Source organism: Podarcis bocagei, assembly GCF_964188305.1.
Source record: "Podarcis bocagei genome assembly, chromosome: 1".
In the NCBI taxonomy this organism is placed as follows: domain Eukaryota; kingdom Metazoa; phylum Chordata; class Lepidosauria; order Squamata; family Lacertidae; genus Podarcis; species Podarcis bocagei.
In genome coordinates, this window is record NC_138125.1 from 134041701 (window position 1) to 134056408 (window position 14708).

General features: G+C 45.3%; 1 protein-coding gene across 2 annotated transcripts; it reads left to right on the forward strand.

Moving 5' to 3' along the window:
* The first annotated feature begins 278 nt into the window (after positions 1-278).
* Positions 279-10815, forward strand: EEF1B2 (eukaryotic translation elongation factor 1 beta 2). Of its 2 annotated transcripts, XM_081168460.1 has the most exons (7): positions 279-470; positions 2123-2245; positions 5277-6638; positions 8037-8160; positions 8386-8452; positions 9103-9228; positions 10621-10815. In XM_081168460.1, the coding sequence occupies exons 1-7, from the start codon at positions 391-393 to the stop codon at positions 10773-10775; spliced, it is 2037 nt and encodes a 678-aa protein (XP_081024586.1). In that variant the 5' UTR covers positions 279-390; the 3' UTR covers positions 10776-10815. The 2 variants fall into 2 exon arrangements, with proteins under 2 accessions (XP_081024586.1, XP_081024587.1); XM_081168461.1 differs by lacking the exon at positions 5277-6638 and having other exon boundaries at positions 293-470.
* Positions 10816-14708: the final 3893 nt, after the last annotated feature.

Here is a 14708-nt window from a genome sequence, read left to right on the forward strand (position 1 = left end):
TTCCTTGATTGACGTGAGCGATGACCCGCCTCTTCCTAGCGTAGCTTCCGGCTTTTAAAACCTGCGGAGGGGCGGGGCCGATCCGTTAGAAGCAAACGGGGAGAAGCACCGCCCCTTCCTTGATTGACGCGAGAGCTGATCCCGCCTCCTCCTGTCATAAATCTGCAGCTTTCAAAACCGGCGGGGCTGGGGCGGGTCCCTTGAGCGGCGGAAGGACACGTCGGCGGAAATCAAACCCCGTGGCGGAGGGATTTGCGTGCGTGCGTGCGTATATATAAGAGCGGCGGAGGCCGAGCGCCGCCCTTTTTCCCCGACGGCCGTTGTGGTGGCTGTTGTGCGCGCGCAGCCGGTCTCTTCCCCGCCTCCCGCTCCTGAAACTTCGGCGCCATCATGGGCTTTGGGGATCTGAAATCCGCCTCGGGGCTCCAGCTTCTCAACGCCTTCCTAGCCAGCAGGAGCTACATCGAGGGGTGAGCCGCCCTCCGCGCACCCCGAAATATTCACTGTTTCCGTATCCCTTTTAAACGCCAGCAGTAGGTCCCGCTTTTCCCATTCATTGGCCTTCGCTTCTTCCCGCGTAGGCCCCACATTGCTGCAGGCCGGCGGCTTAGCAGTTTGAATGAGGTCTAGCAACTTGGCAAGTCTCTTTTGGAAACTGTGCTTTGCGCGCGCGAGAGAGAAGCGGAGCTATAGAGGGGTCGTATCTCTTTAACACCCTACGACTGAAGCCACGTTATTCTGAGGCATTTTAAAATATATTAATAATAGTAATAACTTTTATTTATACCCTGGCCAGAGCTGGGCTCAAGGCGGCTAACACCAATAAAATCACAGTAAAAGCATAATGGGGGAAAGAGAAAGAGGGGGGGACCAATTTGAAATACAGGCTAAAATTCAATTTAAAATGCAGCCTCATTTTAAAGTAGCCGATAAATCTTAGCCCCGAGTCTTCCTACTTTCTGAGGGGCATCATAAGGCAAATCATGGTTATGAATACCAGTCCTAGGAGTGGTATTTGCTTTTCAGGTCAGGCTTGCAGGCACAAAGGAAAGGCCCCAAAGCAGCCGCCTTTTAACAATGAATTTATATATGAATAGCTGCTGGTTCCTGTTCCTTTGGGTGGTGCAGGGTGCAAGCTGGTCTTTACCCCCTTCCTCAAAGATAGGCAGCGAGGCCTTACAGTATCTCTTGGTCCCCCTGCCTTCTACTTCCCTTCTGCTCTCTAGTCCCATAAATTATTCTGTTGCAGATTTTGGGCTCTGGGAGAGAGCCGCTTGCCTAACGAATTGATGGTTTGTGGGGCATTTGAAGCGGCAACCGTCTGATTTGCAATGCTCTTTCCAAGCCGTTACCACGTGCCCTTTACTAACACATTTGGCCATTGTTGGGGATAGAAGCTGGGTGGTTTTGGGAGAAAGCTATTCTGGTTCTGACTTGGAGGGGGGGGAATAAAAATACAAGGATGGGTTAGAAAAGTAAATGGGAGAAAAAGACAAAGATGGGTTGGAAGAGTACATGTGAGAATATGTAAGCTTAAAGTAACTTGTTCCAAGACCACGTGGCAATCTTTGTGTGTGGATAATGGGATTTGCAACCTGCCATAATGCCCAAAAGTGAGACTTTACGTCATTTAAAACATACATCAATGCTAGATGTGTTGGGCCTACTGGGAAATGACTTGGGCCTTGATTATTGCAGATTCTGTATGAGCTCTGGTTGTGGTTCTTGGGCGGTAGAGTATTAAAACTCTAACCCAGAAGTAATGGATATGGTTGAATAACCATAGTTAAGCATTTTGTTCAAACTGGGAAAGTGGGTATCAGTTCTGGAACAATCCATGATATGAAAGTTTGAAGTTGGTCTCTTATGTTGCTGGAAGCTGGCTTGTTCTGAAGCTGATCTGGTAACCATAATTTATTGGTTCAGGTGAACAGGAAATTATAGTTAATAAGAACCTTCCTGGTTTATTTGTAGCTTGCACAAAGGGGCTACAAACTCTTGTTCATATCTGCTTATTTGGGAGACATCTGAGTGGCTTGCTGAGATGGATTTCACTTTCTATGTGTGGTGCTTTTCGTTTTGCTGAATGAAACAATTTTTATCCTGAACATGTTTTCTGTAGGTATGTCCCATCCCAAGCAGATATTGCAGTTTTTGAAGCAGTTGGTGCACCCCCTCCTCCTGAGCTGTTCCATGCCCTCCGCTGGTACAACCACATTAAGTCTTTCGACAAACAAAAGGCAAGGTAGGGCTCAATTTGCTGTCATTTACAGGTTTGTATTCAATGTAGCATTAAGCAACAGAGCGATTTCTCTCTCCTTATTGCCCCCCTTTTTCTGAGGGTTCCCCCTACTCTCCATAGCAGATTTGGAGATGGCATAAGAGGTGTGGGGAATCCCATAGTGCTAGTGTAACTATGTAATGACACCCAAAAACTTTAGAACTCTTTTGTCCTGGACAGCCATATACAGTATCAGCAGTAATCAGTGATAATACTTTTATATTTATATCCCGCCCTCCCCAGCCAAGTAAGACAATGCATAAAAATGAGTGATCAATAAATTAAGATACATCCCACAATTAATTCAAACAAATTAAAATTAAAACTGGGCAAGTTGCAATCTTCAGGTTAAAATTGAGGGCAGTTACCAATTGTTTCCACTGACATAATAAGCACCTGTGAGTGGACTCGGAACCTCCTTCATGCTTGTTCTTATACAAGGAGAAAATGAGTCAGACTGAACCCTGACCCAAAGGCCTGGTGGAACAGCTCTGTCTTGCAGGCCCCATGGAAAGATGTCAAATCCCGCAAGGCCATAGTCCCTTGTGAGAGCGCGTTCCACTAGGCCGGGGCCACAGCCGAAAAGGCCCTGGCTCTGGTTGAGGCCAGTCTGATCTCGGGGGCCCAGAATCCTTCGGATGTTGTTATTTGCAGGCTGTAAGGTCCTCTGGGGCAAGGTTAAAACCAGCACCTTAAACCTGATCCTGTACTCCACCGGAAGCCAGTGCAGCTGGTATAGCACTGGGTGAATGTGATCCCACGGCAAGGACCCCGTAAGGATTCTCACCACTGTATTCTGCACCCCCTGGAGTTTCTGGGTCAGTTTCAAGGGCAGCCCCACATAGAGTTACAGTAATAAAGCCTGGAGGTGACTGTTACATGGATCACAGTGACGAGGTTGGGGCAAGAGAGGTAACGGACCAATTAGTAACATCAAAAATAGTACAAATTTTTACAAAAATGGTACAAAGCGTGTCATAATGGCCAGTTATGTGATTAAGTTTCTGTTGCCTTAATGGAGCTTATGCTTGCTGTAGTGTATATAGGTGGCACTATGGTCTAAACCAGGGTTAGTCAACCTTTTTATACCTACCGCCCACTAATGCATCTTTTTTAATGGTAAAAAATCCTTACCACCCACCAGTGCTTGATGGAAGGATTAGCCTGTGCAATAGAACCCTTACTGCCCTCCTAGAATCCTGAAACACCCACTAGTGGGCAGTAGGGACCAGGTTGACAACCCCTGGTCTAAACCATTGAGCCTCTTGGTCTTGCCAATCTGAAGGTTGGTGGTTCGAATCCAAGGGAAAGGGTGAGCTCCCATAGCTCTGTCCCAGCTTCTGCCAACCTAGTAATTCTAAAGCACACCAGTTTACCCATTTCTTTTTTAAAGTATGTTATTGCTCACGAACAATGCTGCTCCTGAAAACAGGTCTTCGCATAGAGTGACTTTTCTCTGTTACCGCCATTTGTTCTTCAGTCCCTTTTTTAAAAAGCTTTCTAACAATGAAAAGTCAGAGCTGCCAGACAGCTTTTGTTGTTGTTTAGTCTATTGTGTCCGACTCTTCGTGACCCCCTGGACCTGAGAACGCCAGGCACTCTTGTCTTCCACTGCCTCCCGCAGTTTGGTCAAACTCATGTTCATAGCTTCAAGAACACTGTCCAACCATCTCATCCTCAGTCGTCTCCTTCTCCTTGTGCCCTCCATCTTTCCCAACATGAGGGTCTTTTCCAGGGAGTCTAATCTTCTCATGAGGTGGCCAAATATTGGAGCCTCAGCTTCAGGATCTGTTCTTCCAGTGAGCACTCAGGGCTGATTTCCTTCAGAATGGATCGGTTTGATCTTCTTGCAGTCCATGGGACTCTCCAGAGTCTCCTCCAGCACCATAATTCGAAAGCATCAATTTTTCAGCGATCAGCCTTCTTTATGGTCCAGCTCTCACTTCCATACAACACTACTGGGAAAACCATTGCTTTAACTATACGGACCTTTGTCGGCAAGGTGATGTCTCTGCTTTTTAAGATGCTGTCTAGGTTTGTCATCGTTTTCTCCCAAGAAGCAGGCGTCTTTGGATTTCGTGACTGCTGTCACCATCTGCAGTGATCATGGAGCCCAAGAAGGTAAAATCTCTCACTGCCTCCATTTCTTCCCCTTCTGTTTGCCAGGAGGTGATGGGCCCAGTGTGCATGATTTTTTTTTTATTTTTTTGATTTATTTTTTTGATGTTGAGCTTCAGACCATATTTTGCGCTCCTCTTTCACCCTCATTAAGAGGTTATTTAATTCCTTCTCACTTTCAGTTGTTCCATATCCAGTTCTAACTGTTGCTTCATGTCTCATATAGAGATTTCTCAGGAGACAGATAAGGTGGTCAGGCACTCTTATTTCTTTAAGAACCCTCCATAGTTTGCTGTGGTCGACACAGTCAAATGCTTTTGCGTAGTCAATGAAGCAGAAGTAGATGTTTTTCTGGAATTCTCTAGTTTTCTCTATAATCCAGCGCATGTTTGCAATTTGGTCTCTGGTTCCTCTGCCCCTTCGAAATCCAGCTTGCACTTCTGGGAGTTCTCGTTCCCCATATTGCTTAAGCCTGCCTTGTAGAATTTTGAGATTGGGATGTAGACTGATCTCCAGTCCTCTGGCCATTGCTGAGTTTTCCAAACTTGCTGGCATATTGAATGTAGCACCTTAACAGCATCATCTTTTAAGATTTTAAATAGTTCAGCTGGAATGTCATCACTTCCACTGGCCTTGTTATTTGCAGTGCTTTCTAAGGCACATTTGACTTCGCTCTGCAGGATTTCAGGCTCAAGGTCAACAGCCATACAATCTGGGGTGTCTGGGACATCCGTATCTTTTTGGTATAATCCCTCTGTGTATTCTTACCACCTCTTCTTCATGTCTTCTGCTTCTGTTGGTCCTTACCACTTTTGTCCTTTATCATATCCATCTTTGCGTGAAACATTCCTTTCATGTTTTCAATTTTCTTGAACAGATCTCTGGTTGGAGAAGTAACCAGCAACCCCTTCCAGTATCTCTGCCAAGAAAATTCCATGGACAATAACATCAGGCATATAAAAGTCATGACGTTGGAAGATGAGCCCCTCAGGTCGGAAGGCGTCCAACATGCTACTAAGGAAGAGCGGAGGACAAGGACAAGTAGATCCAGAGCTGATAAAGCGGGTGGGACAAAGCCAAAAGGACACTCAGTTGTGGATGTGCCTGGAAATGAAAAGAAAGCCGAACGCCTTAAAGGAAAATATTGCATAGGCACCTGGAATGTAAGATCCATGGACCATAGTAAGCTGGATGTGGTCAAACAGGAGATGGCAAGAATAAATATTGACATCTTGGGCATCAGTGAACTAAAATGGACCGGAGTGGGCGAATTCAGTTCGGATAACCATCATATCTACTACTGTGGTCAAGAATCCCATAGAATAAATGGAGTGGCCCTCATAGTCAACAAAAGAGTGGCGAGATTGATACTCGGATACAATCTCAAAAATGATAGAATGATCTCGATACGATTCCAAGGCAGACCTTTGCACACCACAGTAATACAAGTTTATGCACCAGCTACCGATGCTGAAGAAACGGAAATTGACCAGTTCTATGAAGACTTACAATGTCTTCTAAAACTGACACCAAAGAAGGATGTTCTTCTCATTATGGGGGATTGGAATGCTAAAGTAGGGAATCAAGAGATAAAAGGAACAACTGGCAAGTTCGGCCTTGGAGTCCAAGACGATGCAGGGCAAAGGCTAATAAAGTTCTGTCAAAAGAACAAGCTGGTCATCACAAACACTCTTTTCGAACAACACAGGAGACGACTCTACACATGGAAATCACCAGATGGGCAGCATCGAGATCAGATTGATTATATTCTCTGTAGCCAAAGATGGAGAAGCTCTATAGAGTCAGCAAAAACAAGACCTGGAGCTGACTGTGGTTCAGATCATCAGCTTCTTATAGCACAATTCAAGCTTAAACTGAAAGCAGGGGAAACCACTGGGCCAGTAAGAGACAATCTAAATCAAATCCCTTATGAATACACAGTGGAAGCGAGAAACAGATTTAAAGATTCAGATTTGGTGGACAGAGTGTCTGAAGAACAATGGATGGAGGCTCGTAACATTATACAGGAGGCAGCAACGAAAACAATCCCAATGAAAAGGAAATGCAAGAAAGCAACGTGGCTGTCCAATGAGGCCTTACAAATAGCGGGGGAGAGAAGGCAAGCAAAATGTGAGGGAGATCGGGAAAGATACAGGAAATTGAACGCAGATTTCCAAAGAAAAGCAAGGAGAGACAAGAGGGCCTTCTTAAACGAGCAGTGCGAAAAAGACAACTTAAGGCATGAATTATATACTTGTATCAGTGCAGACTATTCCTTGTGCAGTAAAGATCTAATCGAGGATGACATGAAATTGCTGTAACTCCTACTCCTCAGAAATGAGTTGGTGCATATAGAATAAACCTGTGAAATTGAGTGTTGTGTACCCTAGTCACAATTTTCAGGCAGCAGGTGGAGCTCTTCCAATGCTTTTCAAAAGGTTTTATTCCCTTTTCCCCTCCCTCCCCCCGAATTAAAAACACTTCTGGCTAGCGCTGCATGAGAATATGGCTGTTTTAAGAGAACTCCAGGCTTGTGACAAAACACTTAATCATACTCCGTGGCTGGACTTAATGAACTGACAGGCAGCGGTGAGATGGAGGGCACCTCGGGTTGGCCATTTATGCAGAGTCAGGCTTAGAACTGCGGCTTTTGCGTGGTGATCCCTTGGCTGTTTGCCAGAGCAGCTACAATCCAGGTTCAGGCCAAAGATTTATGACTGTTGGAGGAGAATACGGGGGGGGGGGAATAGCAGAAGGAAATATTATATCCCGGTAAGACCACTTGCTTCATGCAGCAGACTGATGTGGAGGGATGGGCTGTACCACTTTAGGCTTCGGGGGAAGGTATCATCTTTGTTATTCCTCTGTTAAGAACTCCCTGGAATTCAACATGGAACATAGCAGGGACAGGGCTGAATTGGAATCTTTCTGCTCTAAGAAAGATTTATTTGCCGTGAGTCTTTTCAAAAATGGGAGAGCACATGCACTTCATTATAATAAAATAATAAATGAGCACATTTGGGCAAAAAGATTTCAGTTCATTCTATCACCTTATTCAAACCTCATTCTGTGGCAGGCATAAACCCAATCTCCCATGCTTGCATGTTTGATTTAGTGACTAGCCCGTTGGGTAAAGGTAAAGGGACCCCTGACCATTAGTCGTGACCGGCCCTGGGGTTGCGGCGCTCATCTCGCTTTATTGGCCAAGGGAGCCGATGTACGGCTTCTGGGTCATGTGGCCAGAGCAGCGCACAGAAATGCCATTTACCTTGCCGCTGGAGCGGTGCCTATTTATCTACTTGCACTTTGATGTGCTTTTGAACTGCTAGGTTGGCAGGAGCAGGGACCAAGCAACAGGAGCTCACCCCGTCGCGGGGATTCGAGCCGCCAACCTTCTGATCGGCAAGTCCTAGGCTCTGTGGTTTAACCCACATCGCCACCCGCGTCCCAAGCCTGTTGGGTGGCAGGTGCTTTTTCAGCTGGCATCTGGTATCTTGCCTTTGAAACGTCTCCATGGTTAAGTGGTGGCTGGTTTGTTAATTAGTTGCCCAAACTGGGACACATTTTTGCAATTTAATTCTGGGTCATATGTTAGTAGAAGGGCACCATATAAGTTCCGTCTGGTTTTTTCCCCTAGTCTGCCTGGAGTGAAGAAGGCGTTGGGAAAATACGGCCCTTCAGATGTTGAGGACTCCACAGGCACAGGCGGAGACAGCAAAGATGACGATGACATTGATCTCTTTGGCTCTGATGAAGAGGAGGTATCCAGAATATTTTTTCTTTCAATTTCCAGTTACAGAGCGGTCTCATGAGCCCACATGCGTTTAAACAAAAAAGAGCCTGGCAACATGATGAACAAAACCAAATCACCATCTTTCGGCTGAAAACATGATGATTTGTTTTACCTGACATGTCCAGGTATACTTGATCCCTGTTTGGGAACAGTTGCTTTCTTTTTCCCCAACACAATCTCTTTATTTTCATAGGAAAGTGAAGAAGCAAAAAGATTAAGGGAGGAGCGGCTTGCTCAGTATGAATCAAAGAAATCCAAAAGTACGTTATCCAACTCCTTCGCCTTTGAATTTATGCACTTTGAATTGCTTTTTAGATTAAGGTTATTGTGAATTAATAAATAAATAAGTGACAGCAGAACTTTCTTCCAGCTATTTCCAAAGTGTCCTAATAAGTTTTGAGTTAAAATTCCTAGTTTTGACCAATGTTTTTTCCAGGCTGTGGAATAGAAGCCATAGGAAACAATTGTTTACAATCAAATCCTGTGCTGTGTTGCTGAAGGTGAAATTCTGACTCCTCTAATTCTAACCAGTGCAGGATCCCACAGCTACTGGCCTGAAACTGCTCTGTGCTGTAGCAGTTGCAGTATTCCAACTGTGGGAGATTAGCAGTTACACTATGCAATGCTCCTTTCTCCACCAGGGAAGGGAATTTCAGTGTAACAGACAGAACCGTGTCTTCCACGCTTCATATTCTTGTAATAGCCTAGTTGGGTAGAGAAATCAATGTTCCATTTAGCAGTACTTAACGTTTCTGTAATGTATTACGCTGCTGTGTAATGATCTTTTTTTATGCTTTTCTTAACCAGTATAGGTTAAACTTGCAACTAGGTGCATTTGTAGAGAATTCCTGCTTTTAATCGGAACAGTCTGCTTTGCTGCTTTTCCTGAGCTATCCTTTGGTTTCCCTAGAGCCAGCGCTCGTTGCCAAGTCGTCCCTCTTGTTGGATGTGAAACCTTGGGATGATGAGACGGACATGGGCAAATTAGAAGAGTGTGTCAGAAGTATTCAGGCGGATGGCCTTGTTTGGGGATCTTGTAAGTAACTGGCTGACAATAGGAGGCTCATAGCTCTCTGGCAGAGCAGACAGTTTACATGCTCAATTCAGATGGCTCTTAAATTGTAGTCCCAAGAACTTGATGGCGCCACTTACTTCAATTCCCAGGGCAGTGGAACCTTGCAAGTAAGAAGATACGGAGAGCTTCCAGTGGGTGGGCTTAAGATTGCTACAGCTGCATACGACCTCCCAGTAGTTCTGAGTTTGAGAGAGTAAAATTTTGGTGTTCCATCACAGCTGTTGAATAGATTGTGGGGTCCAGAATGAGCTCCACAATCACATTCCATTTGTGCATTTGACAGGCAGGGGGTTGCATCTAAATATTTGCCCCCTTGGAGGAAGGTTGGGGAAAAGGAAGGGTAAGAAACCATCTCCACTAGCGAAGGGGTAGCACTGCCAGGATGGTGCTTTTATATAGCAAGCACCAAGTACATGTGTGGAAAGCAATGCTGCTAATGCGCAGCCCTTTAAAACAGCAAAGATTTTGCCCTTTGCAGAAAAGTCTAGAAAAACATGGTGAACTGGATGAATTCTGAACTCCCACAAACACCCCATCCTCATTTTCTTTGTGATGTATTCAACAGTTAAAGAAGTGATTTGATGATGTTTGGGGGGTTTGTTTGTTTTTTAATCTGTGGCTGGGGAAACCCAGCCAGATGGGCAGGGCATAAATAAAATTATTGTTAATTATTATTATCTTTGAGGGAATATGTCTCGCTTCCCCACTGTCGGTCTAGGAGAATGGGATCCTCCTTTAGTCTGTTCCCTTTATGGTCAGGGGTATGTAGCTTCCACTTTGAGGGCCTAATCCTGCCCCCCAAAAAGATCCAACCAATTTTGGCAGCAGCTAGGGCAGGTAGATGCCAGCGCCCTGATGGGAATGCAAATTGCCCCTCCCTCCCCCCCATCAGATTGAGCGTTTGATGAGCAGAGAGGAGGCAGTGATTCTCCTCAGCTGATCTGCATGGATAAGCTATGGGGGGGGCAAGCAGGTGAATGAGTGTGGGGTGGCAGCACCCACTTCCTGGTCACATCCGTTGCTGGGGGGCGGGGGCTCCACAGGGTTGACCCAAGGGTGAACGTGGTCCTTGAGCCAAAAGTTAGATGCCCCTTTTCCTTTTTTAAAAAAGTCTACTTTTTTCCCTTTTGCATTCCACTGAGGGGGAATGTAAATGTCCATAGCTTGCTTGTGTATTAGCTGTTGCAGAGAGGTCAGGTTTAGGCCACTAGCTATGCTTTCTCCCCATCGGAAGCCCCGACACCAGCCAAGATTATGATGGGGCAAAATTCTTGTCGGTCCATAACCCTGAGTTTGCGTAGATAGAAAAGAGGCGGAACCTCGCTTCTCACAGCTCTTTCGATTGCTTTCTAGCCAAGCTGGTTCCAGTTGGTTATGGAATCAAGAAACTTCAGATTCAGTGTGTAGTTGAAGACGATAAAGTTGGAACCGATATGCTGGAAGAGAGGATCACTGCGTTTGAGGATTATGTTCAGTCCATGGATGTGGCCGCTTTCAACAAAATCTAAGCCCCAATAGCACCAGGAATAAAACATTAGCAACACTCGAGGCTTTTGTGTGTGTTTTGTATGTCCCAAACAGCCGTTTAAAATAATGCATCGTTCTAGTTGCATTGTCATCGTTCATAGCGTGGCCCCCTTTTCATTCCGAAGGCAGTCTTCACAAGGGAAGGTATAGGTTAACGAAATCAATTACACTTGCTTCAGGAAGAGAAGGGGGTGCAAGGAAAGGGCTTCTCTCAGGCAGGGTCTGTAACTCAGTGGCAGGGCACATGCTGTGCGTGCAAAGCATTCTGGGTTCAGTCGTCTGGCATCTCCAGGTATTTCAGGGGGGGGACCCCAGAGAGCTGCCGCCAGTCAGTGTAGACCAGCGGTTCTCAACCTGTGGGTCACCAGATGGACTACAACTCCCATCATCCCTGAGCTCTGGCCTTGCTAGCTAGGGGTGATGGGAGTTGTAGTTCAACATCTGGGGACCCACAGGTTGAGAAAGGCTGGTTTAGATCATGGGTAGCCGAACTAAGGCCCAGTCAACTTCTCAATCCGGTCCGCGGATGGTCTGGGAATCAGCGTGCTTTTACATGAGCAGAATGTGTGCTTTTCTTTAAAATGCATCTCAGGGTTATTTGTGGGGCATAGGAATTCATTTTCTCTCCCCCCCCCCAAAAAAAATATAGTCCAGCCCCCCCCCCCCGAGGTCTGAGGGACAGTGGACCGGCCCCCTGCTCAAAGTGTTTGCTGACCCCTGGTGTAGACAATACTAAGCTAGGTGGAAAAGGGCCTGATTTGGTATAACACGGCTTCCTCTTGTTCCCACTGCTCAGAGAGGAAAGTGAACTCCCACTGTGCTAGGACAAGATAAAAACTTGGGGGACGTGGGTAGCGCTGTGGTCTAAACTACTGAGCCTCTTGGGCTTGCAGATCAGAAGGTTGGCGGTTTGTATCTGCAACGGGGTAAGCTCCTGTTGCCCTGTCCGAGCTTCTGCTAACCTAGCAATTCGTAAAGCACACCAGTGCAAGCAGATAAATAGCTACCACTGTGGCGGGAAGGTAAATGGTGTTTCTGTGCGCTCTGGTTTCCGTCACGGTGTCCCATTGTGCCAGAAGCGGTTTAGTCCTGCTGGCCACATGACCTGGAAAGCTGCCTGGACAAACGCCGGCTCCCTCGGCCTGAAAGAGAGATGAGCGCCGCAGCCCCAGAGTCGCCTTTGGCTGGACTTAACCGTCCAGGGGTCCTTTAACTTTTACCTTACAAACTTGGATAGTTGACTAGGCTACAGCAGTGGAATACTCATGGGAGGATATTTCCCAGGGATAACATGAGGGAGACCATTGTTTTAGGCTTGATTATCTAGAGCAAGACTTGATGTTACCATAGTGGGGTTTTTACCGTGGCATTGCTTCTCCCATTTGTAGAGTGGTGCAAAACGACACAATTCAAAGGGGTCTCGTGCAACTTTTGGCATTGGCTCCAAGGCTCTAGGTGCTAAAGAATTCAGGGTCTTGATCAAGCGTGTATTCAACCTGGTGCCCTCTTATCTAGCACAGCCGTCTTAGTACCGTAGAGGTACTATGTGGTTTCTCAGTTTGGAATGGAGGAAATACATCATTCACGCATCCTTGCAGTCCCATGACTGTTAAAAAGAGGCTGGCAAATGCTCCTGTTCATAAAATCTGTGTGTACCTGCCATCCAAACTGCCCTTTGTGATCAGTCCAGTATTTGAATTTCTCAGGTAATACGGTAGCCTTTTGGATTGAGGTGCTGGTGAAACACAAAATGACAACAAAACAGGCCTTCTTGGATATCTGTTTTGAGTATGCCTGGCAATTTGGTCCTCTGGTGACAAAACCCATTAGCTTGCACAAAGTGCGCTAGATACAATAAATATTATAAAGCATGCCTTCTATTGAAAAATGTGATAGGAGGAAAAGAGTAAATCTACCTAACTTTAATTGCAGCCAATCTCCCTGGCTGTATGCGAAGGTTTCTTCTATGGATATATTGGGTTAACACTGTTCCACACCCCTGAATCTCTAGGAAAGTGGAAAATAGTTTCTCAACCAGCCCAGCGTTTGGCATTGTGCAACACACAGAACCTTTACTGGGAAATAACTTTAGTAGTAGGACAAGGTAGGGGCCATCACAAATGCAAGATTCCTTCAAAGATTTAAATGCACAATACTCAACCCAAACTAATGTTGATGTGTTATGATTAGCCCTTGTAAGTTTTTAAAAATTGTTGTGGATGACCTGATTCAGACAGCATGGGAGTAGCAGGTGTTCATAGCCCCAAGCCAACCTTTTGTGGTCAAGGGCGATGGGAGCTGTAGCCCCAACATCACCTAAAGACCCACAGGACCTCCTGCATCACTAAGTGCTAAATGGGTTTTGAGGGTCATTGGACAGCTGAATCTACATTTTAAATAGGTAGGTATACTGCACATGCTGCTGCTCTTGGATTGATGGACAATTGTGGCAGGGGGGGTGTCATAAATGTGCCTTGTTAGACCAGAAAACTGTCCCCTAGAAATGGATTCTTACAAGCACATAGGTTTTTAGGTTGCAAAGGAGTTGAGAAAAGCTCTCTCTCACTGGGATTTTGACAGTTGGTTTTGAAAGCGGACTGAGCAATTGGCAGTAAATCTCCATAATGCTGCAATTCAGGTTTCGTGGAGTAATGGTTTGCTTGACAAAATGTGTAGCCTTTCTGTTCTGTGAAGATAACTTAGAAGCCCTAGGATGGGAACAATAGGGTTTGTCCATTTGAATTGGGGTGCTAAATGTTGAATCCTGGACATACTGAATTCACAGTGGCTGGCTTGTTTTAGCAAAACTATCTCCTATCTCCATGTGCTACTCTGGGATGGTTTTGTTTGAAAGCAAGAAGGCACTGTAATCTTGCAGATGATGTCATGTTTTGATTGATGAATGAGCTTGCCAGCTCGCAGTCGATGCAAATTAGCAAAACTTTCGTGTGCGTAACCTTTTGCTTCCTAGCCTTGAGCTGTTGAGAAACGGTAAGTGTTTGGTCGTGGCTCATTAGCCTGGTTATATCCACTGCACGCTTTATCTTTTGCTTTTGTGGCCGCCAGTTGTGTTTCCTGTCTCAACTACATGAGAGAGCGAACACAACGATTGCCATCAAGGAAAGGCAGGTTCAAATGCTTCGCCAGCTGGGCCATTACATTCCTTGGATGACCTTAGAGTAGGGGTGTGAGATGAATTGAAAAAGGTATTTAAATATACCTTCCTGAAGAAACCAGAGGCTTTTCTCCTGGGCATTGTCGGCCAATTGGTGCCAAAGAAGGACAGAACTTTCTTTATGTATTCTACAACAGCAGCAAGAATACTTACTGCAAAGTATTGGAAGACACAAGATCTACCCACCCTGGAAGAATGGCAGATGAAAGTGATGGACTATATGGAACTGGCGGAAATGATTGGTAGAATCCGAGACCAGGGAGAAGAGTCGGTGGAAGAAGATTGGAAGAAATTTAAAGACTATTTACAGAAGTATTGCAAAATTAATGAATGTTAGAATGATGTTTGAATGAAGTTTGGTTTCTAGCTGTAATGACATAAAAGAATATGGAAAATTGGATTTTTAAATAGGTAAAAATTTAATGTTATAATATATTAAGAACAAAGATCAGGATAATGAGGGAAAGAAATTGCTGAATTAATTAATTGAATTGGAATACAAAAAAGGGAGGTATGAGGAGTTCAGGGAAACAAGGATATGAATGTAAGATATGGAAAGGTTGATCTTTTATTTTTATTTTTTTTATCTGTGTACTTATTCTGTAGGGGTGTGAGACCTTTGGCCTTCCAAACGTTGGATCTGAGTCCTAGCCAACATGGCTGATGGTCAGAGATGATGGGATTTGTAGTCCTTTTCAGTGCTTCCTTCGTGTAAACAATGAGAGGAAGACGAGAGACA

What these genes read in the sequence shown, in the direction of transcription:
- EEF1B2 (XM_081168460.1), top strand. Translation starts at nt 391, where the DNA reads ATGGGCTTTGGGGATCTGAAATCCGCCTCGGGGCTCCAGCTTCTCAAC. An exon ending in TGCGAAAAAGACAACTTAAG is followed by an intron (nt 6,639 to 8,036) that starts GCATGAATTATA and finishes TTTTTCCCCTAG; the next exon opens with TCTGCCTGGAGTGAAGAAGG. An exon ending in TTGGCTCTGATGAAGAGGAG is followed by an intron (nt 8,161 to 8,385) that starts GTATCCAGAATA and finishes TTATTTTCATAG; the next exon opens with GAAAGTGAAGAAGCAAAAAG.